The 11030-nt window shown below is 43.7% G+C and overlaps 1 protein-coding gene and 1 long non-coding RNA gene across 3 annotated transcripts in view; one reads left to right on the top strand and one right to left on the bottom strand.

Annotated features, from left to right (window-relative positions):
* The window catches only part of Igsf11 (immunoglobulin superfamily member 11), a 147276-nt gene that overhangs the window by 131592 nt on the left and 4654 nt on the right, over positions 1–11030 (bottom strand). Inside the window, exon 1 of one of the 2 annotated variants that reach the window (XM_031363878.1) lies at positions 6098–6391. The exons of the other annotated variant lie outside the window; for it this stretch is intronic. Coding sequence (XP_031219738.1) covers positions 6098–6149 — 52 coding nt within the window. The 5' untranslated portion in view covers positions 6150–6391. Of the gene's footprint in view, positions 1–6097; positions 6392–11030 lie in introns of those variants that run through there. 2 annotated transcript variants of the gene reach the window in all.
* LOC116085910 overlaps positions 6371–11030 on the top strand; it is a 19578-nt gene continuing 14918 nt past the window's right edge. The window contains exons 1-2 of the long non-coding RNA XR_004116747.1: positions 6371–6500; positions 7999–8045. This is a non-coding gene — a long non-coding RNA (uncharacterized LOC116085910). The remainder of the gene's footprint in view (positions 6501–7998; positions 8046–11030) is intronic.

Below are 11030 nucleotides of genomic sequence, written 5' to 3'. Positions count from 1 at the left end.
TGTTAAGAGTCACAGCTGATGGAGAAGATGTTAAGAGTCACAGCTGATGGAGAAGATGTTAGAGTCACGGCTGATGGAGAAGATGTTAAGAGTCACAGCTGAAGGAGAAGATGTTAGAGTCACAGCTGGCATAAATTGTGAATGAAGGGAAAGAAACAGAAGGGAACAGTAAATACTGCCAGTTCCAAGTGGGTGAAGGTAAAGCCCCCTTCAACAACTTATAATTAATACATGTTTCTAGAAATGCATCTCCCAAGTTCCAGGTACAATAACACAATTCGGGGAGGGGGGGGAGACAGTAAGCTGTGAAGATCGTTCTAAGTAAATGACTCTGTTCTTGGAAAATAAGTTCGAACGTGCAGATCTAAGGGTTTGACAGTGTATCAGGCATGCAAGCAGGAAGCTTCAGGTTATAGTGAAAAGCTGAAACCTGAGATTATTTTACTATTAAGAAAATAACCTTCAGAATTACATGGGGTGGGGGGAGAAACATATTTCAAAAATTCAACAAAACCACAGATAAGCTAAGAAGCTCTAAGTACTTCTTTTTTTTTTTAATTTTCAGACAAAATTTTCAGACAATTCACAGAATATTTTTGAAAACGTGAAAATAAATCTCCATCACCTCTTCTACAAAATATGCCAAATCTTAGTATAACGTATATATGTAATACATATACATATAAATTATATAGACTGACATGAGGCACCCCAATTCCTAAAGGAAACAAAACAAGCAGTCTACATTTCTTTTAAAATGGAAAACTATTCTTTTCACGTATCCCAAGGATATGCACAGAGTGGGCCTTCACAGAACAAGGAGGAAGTATCCCGGGTAAAACATTAATATTCCTTCATATGCCCAACATTAATATTCCTTCATATGCCCACCGATGCCCAGATGCTGAGACAATTCTGCATCTGTTTGGTTAGTGTCCCTGTTTGTTTTCTTATCAGTAATTTAACTAAGCAAGATGAATAACTGGAAGCAGCCAGGAATGACTACACTGGTTACCTTGGAAGAATTTGGTGCTACCAGCAGAAAACTGTGACATCCTCCAAGACAGGTGAGGAGACGGCAGAGAGAGAGAGGAAAAGAACAGACATTAGGGAGAAGGCAGTAGAGAGAAGGCAGTAGAGAAATTTTACATAAGCAACTCTACGAGCCATGAGACTTTGGGCAGGGGTTGAGGGAGGTACCTCAGTTTGTTTCCAGTATTGGGATTTCTAACAGACTGTTTATGCTTTCAGACTTTTAAAGAATTAAACTAGTGAGTCTTAGGACTAGCCAAGTTGTGCCACTTTCTCACCATGTGTACCTAGGGACTCTCAATGAAAACATGGTGGCGATGGTCCTATTCCACAAACCCACTGTACTTCAACCCTAAATCCTGACCTACTGTCAACTAAAGCCAACGTTAACCCAACTCTCTGAAAATTCTAATATATATATATATATATATATATATATATATATATATATATTCTGAAAATTCTAAAATATATTTTTATATATGTTTTATATATATATTTAATATATATAAATATATATAATAAATATATAATAAATATATATATATATATATATGGTACACACACACACATATATATCTGGTATACATATCTCCTGAGCTGACTGCTTCCAGAATTTAAACTTCCTTATAATTCTCGAGAAAGTACACCTTTAATAGTTCCAGTTCACCTTCATGATAAGATCTACCATGAGACAACCCACAGAATGTTGGATCCATAGGGTACTCACAGAGACTGAACCACCAACCAAAGAGTATGCAGTATGCCTAGGCCCCCTGCACATATGTAGCAGATGTGCATCTCTGTCTTCATGTGGTCCCCTAACAATTAGAATAGCTTACCTTGACCCTATTGCCTGCCACCCTATCCCCTTCCCCTAGCTGGGCTACCTTGTTGGACCTCAGTTGGAGAGGATGTGCCTAGTCCTGTTGCAACTTGATGTCCCAGGGCACTGGTTCCCCATCTCTAAGAAGGGGTAGTGGCAGGAGGGTTTTGTGAGAGTGGGGCTGGGAGGAGTGGAAAGAGAGAAGGACTGAATCAAGATATACAGTGAAATAAATAATGAAGGAAAAAATGATCCAAAAAGTTAGTGATGCCAAACCAGTCTACTTTTTCAAAAGACTACTCATTATGCTGTCTTCGCTCACCCTTGCAGATTTGTATTGGTTTGATCCAAACCTAATCCTACAAATTGAGCGTTTATTACAATCTGCCTCTTCCTGTAAGTTGTGTGGAGCCACAGAACTTAGCATCTACATGGTCCAGGTCCATGATGACGGCCACGGTGAGCTGGAAAAGACTCATCTGCAAATTAGGAAACCTATTTCTCCCTCTGACTTCACATTTCTCCAACAAATGCAAACAGCTGCTGCAGTCAGTCTCATACATGGGAATCGTGCACAGGGGCTGTCAATGACCCAAGACTTACACAGAAAGAAAAACCTCATGGTTTTAAGATGCTTAACCATTACGTAAATTAATCAGCTTCCCACTCACTCTTATGACACCACTCAAATCAATGGGTTTCCGAAGCCCACCCAGGAGTCGACAGCCTGTCCTAAGCAGATCACAGGCCTGTGATCAGTAGAGGACTTGACATCCTCCAGATGGTGGGGAGGGGCCCTGTTCTTGGAGTGCAGGCTGAGACCTGTTGGTGCCAGTCAGTCCTCATCCAAGGGGGAAAAAATCCCAGGCACTGTGTTTACAACAGGACCCAAAGCTAGGGAGCCAAAGACCCTACTTCAAAATGCCAAGCATACCTAAAAGTCGAGAGAGTTGAAACAAATAGTTATCTGTAACAATAGACCTAGAGCCCTTATTTTAAACAAACTGGTCCTAGGGAAGTTTGTCGAAGAAAATGAAAGAGTGCTTCATTATATCGCCTGGGTTCCACCATAGAACTCTTTATGTAGTCCAACAGGGCCTCAGACTTGTAATCTTCAGCCTCAGCTCCCGGACGCACCAAATTACACAGTGCACCCCCACGGCAGACCTAGAGATAGTTTGAAGGAGGAAGCAACATTTCCCCAACTCTGTACCAACTCAGAAAATACAGCCAGGCCCTCCCTCACCGCCTGCCACCACGACTATACTGTGACTAGATTCTTGTGGCCCAAGCTCATCACTTTGCCACTGAGTCACATGGCATAAGTATGAAGATTCAAGTGAGGATGTTGGTTCTAGGTGTTTCCACTCCCAAAGTGTGAAAACACAGTTTGAAGATGTACCACTTACTGCTGCCAGGGGGTAAACGCCTGAACCAGTCTCCAGCCTTGCACATTAGGTCTGACAGCAGTTCTTAGCATAACATTATAAAAACTCCGGAGGATTTGATGTTTAAACTGCTTCCCAGGTACTGGATGTTGAGTAAGCTAAACCTCTGAACTCTTCATACCACACGGCACCAGCCATCTTTCTCAAGACGGTCAAGCTACAGATTTTGTCTAAAAGAGTGAGGTCTTTCAAAAACAGTTGCATATCAAATTTTAAAGCTGAGAAACTGAAAGTTACAATCAGCCTTTCAAAATGGCAATGATAAAAGATTTCATGACTTTTTCTTTTTGATGTGGCTTTTTTTTTTTACACATTTCCTCAAATTCTGTAAAATTATCTGCTCTTTCAAAGAATGGCAAGTAAAAGAAATATTTCACATACTTTTCGGTTTATTTGTTGAGTCTCATTATGTATCCCTGGCTGGCCTGGAACTCACTCTGTAGCCGAGGTTAGCCTTCAGCTCACTGAGATTCACCTGCCTCTGCCTCCTGGGCGCTGGGATTAAAGGCAAATTTGGCCATACTTGGCTCATTTAAACTATTCTAAGCCATTGATGGAACTGCACATAAGTAAACTTTTCTATGCAAATTTCCTGTGAACTTATTTCACAGAAACTTAACAAAAACAATAGCACTATCATGGTACTTGCTTTCTTTCTTTTATTGAAGAGACGTTTATATTTCTGGTGCATTATTCATCCATTACTGTTGTTGACCACTCAAACAGAATCCAACTTTTCCCACTTTGGAACAGAACCAATTTCATACAAGTTCTAAGGACACACCGCAACTCAGTCAAACCAACATTGCCACTGTCTGGATTCAACCAGGACACAACTTTCTCCTGGACACTGGGAAACAGAACCACCCCACACTCTCTCAGCACACCCTCCTTCCCTGTGGCCTTTCCCAAGACAAAGCCCTAACTCAGCACTCACATTGCCCTCCCTCGCCTCTGACCCCTCCCTCTGCCCTTTCTCTGTTCCTCCAGTTAGAAGTCCACCCTCTCATTAGAACACGCCCACGAACTCTCCTGCTCATCTATACTTCAACTCCCACTGCTCCTTGAGCTATGAAGGCCCAACCACTCTCCGTTTAGATAACTAAATTCTATGTGAAGTCCAGATCGAAAGTTAACTTTGCTGTGAAATAAAGACTCCTTGATGCCGCTGGCAAATGTGACTCAACATTTATTTGTTGTGCCATCAAGTCTTTGTGCATGCTGACAGCCTGTTTTAAGAAAATCCCGTAAGGGCTACAGACAAACTTCCTATCCTCCCACTGTCTCACTGCCCCACTCACCCACCTGATGCCCAAACGCAAGCAGTGGCAGCAAAGGAAATGTCTGTTCAACAGAGGAACACGCTTTTTTGAGAGTTAAAAGTGGCTCTACAGAACAGACCATCCCAAAGATTGGAACTACCTTAGAAGTCCTCAGAATTGTTCTAGTATTAAATAGAAACTGTTCCCCCAAAAGCAAAGGCACAAGTCAGTTGACTGCCTACTGATGATGGATAATTCTAGAAACACAATCACCTTTTTAAAAGTACTGCCTAATAAATTCAAAGCACGCACTATCGGCCAACAGAGTTTCATGATAGATTTTTCCAATTTAGTTGAATGATAGATTGTTTTTTCTATCAAAAACATTTGAGCTGTTGTTACAACAATGTTTACAACACTTCAGCTGTGTTCAGGGATTGTAAGAAACATCTATGAATTCACTTATGGCACCTTTGACAGAAGGACAGGGAGACACAGGCCTGCTGAAAGTAGTAAGTGACAAATTCAGTTTGGAAGCTCAAGTGTACAAATGCACACCTTGGTCTGTGACTTAACTATTTGCATAGTGTCACTAAAAATATGCCTAGACAGTCTGAACATCATCGCTGGTGTTTTCAAAGACCGTAACAAGCCAGTCTGCTCCGTTTCGTCCTATACTAGGTGAACTGTCTACAACTGGGTTACTTCAAGATTAAGACATTGTTTTTTCAAGACAGGCCATAAAAATGACTGGAGACCTACAAAGAAATCTAGAGAGAAATACGATTAACCACAGCACTCTGCATCGCTGAGCTAGCTTCATAAATTAAAAGCCTACTGAACTGATTTCAATCAACCTCAGCAACCAGTTACTGGGACAGAAAACTTGATTCCATAGAACAAGGCACACACAAAGGCAGGACTGGATAAAAAGAAATTCAGAGCCTTCGTATGGTGGTTACTAGGGGAAAATAAAATGTTAAGAAAAGTTGAACAAATTAAATTTGAATAAACCACTGCTTTCAAGCGCTTTCTCACATTGTTACATTCTATGTATTTTTATAAGAAAACTTGGACCCTTTGGTTACGAAACTAAGTGTAAATAAACTTCGCTTTCGGATGTAATCGAGCATTTTTTCTTAAAGTGAAATTTTACCCCTCCCTGCATATGTCTTAAAGGTTATAATGAAGTTAGTTACAACTTAAAATCTGCAAAAATATTTTTTTATCAATTTGATTCTTTTTAAAATCGCAAACTCCTTCACGGCTGTAGTAAAGCTACAAAGTTTTCCCGGAGCCCTCTAGTAACGGCAGGCAGGCGACTCTAAACACTAATTTTAAGTGGACTAGCCGCGGAGTTCGTTCCGGGAAGTGGCGGCAGCCGGGAGCGCCGCAGGGATTACAGCGCTTGGGGACACCTGAGCGACTCGGGCCTCTGCCACCGAGGCTCTGGGCCAGCCGGTTCCCAGCCCCTGCGGGCGCCAGCGGACTCGGTCCCCTGGCGGGGCAGGACAAGCTGGGTTACTCACCGAGCAGCGACACGAGCAGCCAGGACGTCGGAGCGGAGCGCCGCCGAGTCATGCCGGGGCCGCCGCGGGAGCCGCCGTCCGCCGGGCTCCTGGGCGGCGGGGTGCAGCGGGGACCGAGCGGGACACCGGAGCGCCAAGGCCACTCCGCTCCGCCGAGGCTCGGGGCAGGCTCGGGCGTCCCGGGCTCGCCGGCCGCCGCGGCCACCACCAGCCGCCGCAGCCACTCCCCCCCAGCTCCCGCCAGCTCTTCCCCAGCCGGGAGCTCCGCACCGCCTACCCACTCGCGGGGCGGTCTCCAGGGCAACCGCGGCTCCAGCGCGACGCCTGGCGGCCAAACACACAAGACTCACGGCTGACGCGGCCAGGCCACCTGCTCTGGTCCCCATGAACTCTGCAAGCACAGGTTGGATCAAAGCGGCTTCCCTCAGATCCAACTTGTCTTTCTTGGCTGCAGTTTTCAAACAGTCCCTACTCTGACCATTTTAGCCTCTCCTGAAGCCCATTTAATCTATCTGAAAGGAGACACGTAGACTTTTAGGAGAGTTAGCCTCTCCAAGGGATGAGTCCCTTTAATGGGGGTCCAATGCAGAGTCGTCAGCCCTGAAACCATATATAACACCAAAAAAACGGATTGAACCGGTTGTATCTCCATGGATGGATGGATGGATGGATGGATGGATGGATGGATGGAAGGATGGATGGATGGGCAGACAGGTATATATATATATATATATATATATATACATATATATATATATATACTGGCATATGTAACTAATAAAGAGGTTAACAACTTGAGTGGCGAGGACATAAGAGGGGTTTTAAGAGAGGGTATGGCTGGGAAGAGATGGAGGAAAGAGACCAAAGGAAAGGCGAAAGTGATGTAATGCTATTTCAGTTAAAACCAGGATGATCTTAAATGCCTGATCTTTCTGTCTAAGCCTCCCAAATCCTGGGACTACAGGCCTGCAACCATGCTTGTCATTTTCCAATGTTTTAAGTGGTTCCTTACAAAGCTCATGTTTTCTTAGACTGTGGCACCTGTATTTTAGATGGATGTTTTTACCTTTTGCTTGTTTGCTGTGGTTACATTGAAGAGACCTTTATAACATTTGAAATTCTCTTACTTATTTGAACCACATCATTACCCACCCTTCCTTTCCCATTTTGGTTTCTGTTTCCTTCAACAGCCCAAAATCATTTTCTGCTTCCACGCCCACACTGAGCCTTGGAGTTTTGAGGGCCTGCCTGCCCAAGAACCTCCCAGTCATGAGATGAGATTCTGAACAGCCTGGATTAGAACTCCTGCGGCCCTTCAGAATTCTGAGCCCCTACACCTCACAGAACCAATTTTGCCAGGACAACTCAGAAACAGTAGTATGCTCAGAAGCAAGGCAAATGTAGAAAATAATGTTTTAAAATATATATATACTTGCACAAAGATTTAAGGCTGTGTAGGAAAAACAAAAATATCAAGAAAAGTATAATTATAAAACTAATTTAAATATTAAAATGTTATATTTTGAAGAAAAAAAAAGAAAGGAGAAGTTTAAAAATGCCGATCACTGGGGCCCTGAGAGAGGGCTCAGGGGTTAGGAGCACTTGGTTTTGCAGAAGACCCGAGTTCTGTTCCCAGTACCCACATGGTGGCTCACAACCCTCTGTGATCCAGTGCCCTCTTCTGACCTCTGAAGGAACCAGGCTCACGGGTAGTGTGCATACAGCTGCAGGCCCAGCATGGCCTTGGTGGGGACAGAATGACAAGGTTCCTGCCCCTGGAACAGGGCCAGCGGGCATGGGCCTCCACAAGTGTCAGTGGCTGCTGTGGGCCCAGGGTTTGATTGTATAATAGTGTATAGATTTTATGTTCCTCCTTTGAAGAATGTCCTCTCTGTTAACAGCACTAACTCCCTGATAACCAGAGATGGCCCGAGTCCAGGAGGCAAAGGTATGGCAAATGTCTTAGCAAAATGGTAAACACTGGGACTTTCAGGACAGCCCTTAAGGCTGTGGAAAAGAACTCTAAAAACATGGGTTAGAAAATATATAATTTCTCAATTATGCAAAAATATAATGATGCAATGTGAACTATATAAGGGGCTTCGAAGATCTAAAGGAACAGAGGCAACCACAGCATGAGCCAGGTTATCAGAAAGATACTAAGACAGGCAGATACAAATGCACAAAGATTCCTGAATTCAGAGTCAGCCTGGGACAGAGCAAATTTAGGTCCAAGTGTGCTAGAAATGGTAACTTCAGGAAAGGGTCCCACCCAGCTAGCTTATCAGTATGTGCTGAACAGAGGCAAGCAGAGCTCTGACTTCTTTCAAAATGTTAAAGGAAAACTGTGTGTTTGCTAAGAATTAAGGGGCTGGGGGTCACAAGATGCTGAGTCACAAGATAATCAAAAGGGAATCTGGAGTCAATGACTGGATTGATATGAAAGATGAAAGACTCGGCTTATGATCTGCAGGAGATGTGCTATCCAGAAAAATTTTTTAGAATACTGAGAGAGAACTGCTTGGAGAACTGTCTCAAGCAGAACATAGAGAGAGAGCTGTCTAGAGAGCTTGAGAGAAAGCAGATCAGAGAGAAAGAATGCAGAACAGAGAGGCCACGATTTGACTTCAAGTGGTTTGTTTTCACCGATCCCAGACATCCCATCTTCAGAACCCATATCCAAGCCACAGCTGGTCCTTGGCATACAAGCATAAGACAAAACACTCATTGGCATAAAAAAATATTTTCAAATAATGCCAATCATTTTAACAGGGGTCTTATGAAAAGAAAATCTATTCTCATGAGGTGGGAATGCCTATGCTGTGCTCACACTTCTTATTTCTCTTTCATATTAATAATAATTTCAGTTTTCAATGTTAGTGTTATCTCTAGCTTATTCTCATCCATTTGCCCTCCAGACCAAATTCTAGACTTCTCTCCATCTAGTCTCTCTCCTCTCTCTCTCTCTCTCTCTCTCTCTCTCTCTCTTTCTCTCTCTCTCTCTCTCACACACACACACACACACACACACAAAATCTGACCCTGTCCTCCACAAGGCACAGAAACAATATCAATATAGGTAGAAAAGAAAAGAAGCTATGGAGTGATTGGTACAACTCAGGAGCATCCACTTTGCCTTGTCATAACCTGGAACTTAAATGACAAATAATATTTTTTTCAGTTAAATAGATAATCTAGTTGCCTGTGCTTAAAAATCCTGATAAAGCAAGTCTCTGGCTACACTCATTACACAAATGCAGCAAATATTAACTAAGCATAAATGCTGTGTCAAGGCACTGGGTTGAAGGTTAAACAAAAACCATATGGAGTAACCCCTGACCTCCGATAAATGTCACTTGTACCTGGACTATATCTGTGCTGTTACGACTCATCAATGAATAGCCTTTTTGTCACCACAGCGAGTTACTGCCCCCTGGATAGGAGCCAGTGAGTCACCAGGACACAATGCTAGCAGTTTCTCGGAGGAGCCCTTGTAAAAGAAAAGGCTGTGTGGCTTCAGGAGGAGGAGGAGGGACAGTCAGTGTCTGGGAGACACAGAAGCACAGAGGTCAGCTGGTGATAGCGGACTCAAGGAACAGACAGAATTAGGTCACAAGCTGGACCCAAAGGCTCTCAGCTGTTCACTCCTCCAGGAACAGGCAAGGTGTGATCTTTAATTCACAGAAACACCAGCACCATCATGGGCTCTGGATACATTATTACTGAGGATACATTTCATGCTCCTTTATCCTAATCTGCCTATATCCACTGTAGGATTTCTTTAAATCCCTTAAGTATTCCGAGTGAGAAAGCAACAGACACCATCAGACATTTGCACAGTGCTTTATGTTCAAAGTGACTCTGCATATGCTATCTGTTGTGATCATCATAGCAGCTTCAGGGTGTAGGGAAGGTGCTTATTACAACCCCTTGTTCATACAGGAGGATACTTGGTCTCAAGAGAATCAAAGATGCTCTGGGGACTGCAAATACCACGTGTCTTAGTCAGGGTTTCTATTCCTACACAAACATCATGACCAAGAAGCAAGTTGGGGAGGAAAGGGTCTATTCAGCTTTCATTTCCACATTGCTGTTCATTACTAAAGGAAGTCAGGACTGGACCACAAGCAGGTCAGGAAGCAGGAGCTGACGCAGCAGCTATCGAGGGATGTTCCTTACTGGCTTGCTTCCCCTGGCTTGCTCAGCTTGCTTTCACATAGAATCGAAGACTTCCAGCCCAGGGATGGTACCACCCACAAGGGGCTCTCCCCCCTTGATCACTAATTGAGAAAATGCCCCACAGCTGGATCTCATGGAGGCACTTCACCAACTGAAGCTCCCTTCTCTGTGATAACACCAGCCTTTGTCAAGTTGACACACAAAACCAGCCAGTACACCAGGTAGAACGAGAACCAAGACTTCTAACATGGTCCCTATAGCTTTCCCAACTACATTAGGAAGTCATTTAAAGACATCTTGGCATCTTAATGCTAGTCTGAAGAAGTTATCTCCCCAGTATTTAAACCCTCTCCATGACACCACACTCTCCACTACCACCCACCTCCTGTTATCGGACAAAACTTTCCCTGGAGAGATAAAACACATTCTTTTGCTATTCACTCCAGATAGGAGCAAAGTACGGATGCTACCAAAGTCCAATTTTGTGAACCAATGAGTTTTACTGGGTTACTTACAGGAATATAGGTGAGGGGTTGTGTACAGAAATGACTCAATGTCAGCTTTATCAACAAAGTCTACCCCATCAATGGTGACTACAACTCACAAAGCTGGGAACCCTGGGGTACACCGCACATCTCAACGGGTTGGAGGGTGTCCTTTCCGCATGCCTCAGTTTGCCTACCTCTCTTCCAGGCAGTTCTTGGCAGTGAGGCTCTGTTTACCCTGGAGGGAGGGGCTTAGTGCATCTGGTCAG

Source organism: Mastomys coucha, unplaced genomic scaffold (assembly GCF_008632895.1).
Source record: "Mastomys coucha isolate ucsf_1 unplaced genomic scaffold, UCSF_Mcou_1 pScaffold12, whole genome shotgun sequence".
NCBI lineage: Eukaryota > Metazoa > Chordata > Mammalia > Rodentia > Muridae > Mastomys > Mastomys coucha.
This window is presented reverse-complemented; position numbering and strand designations above follow the sequence as displayed.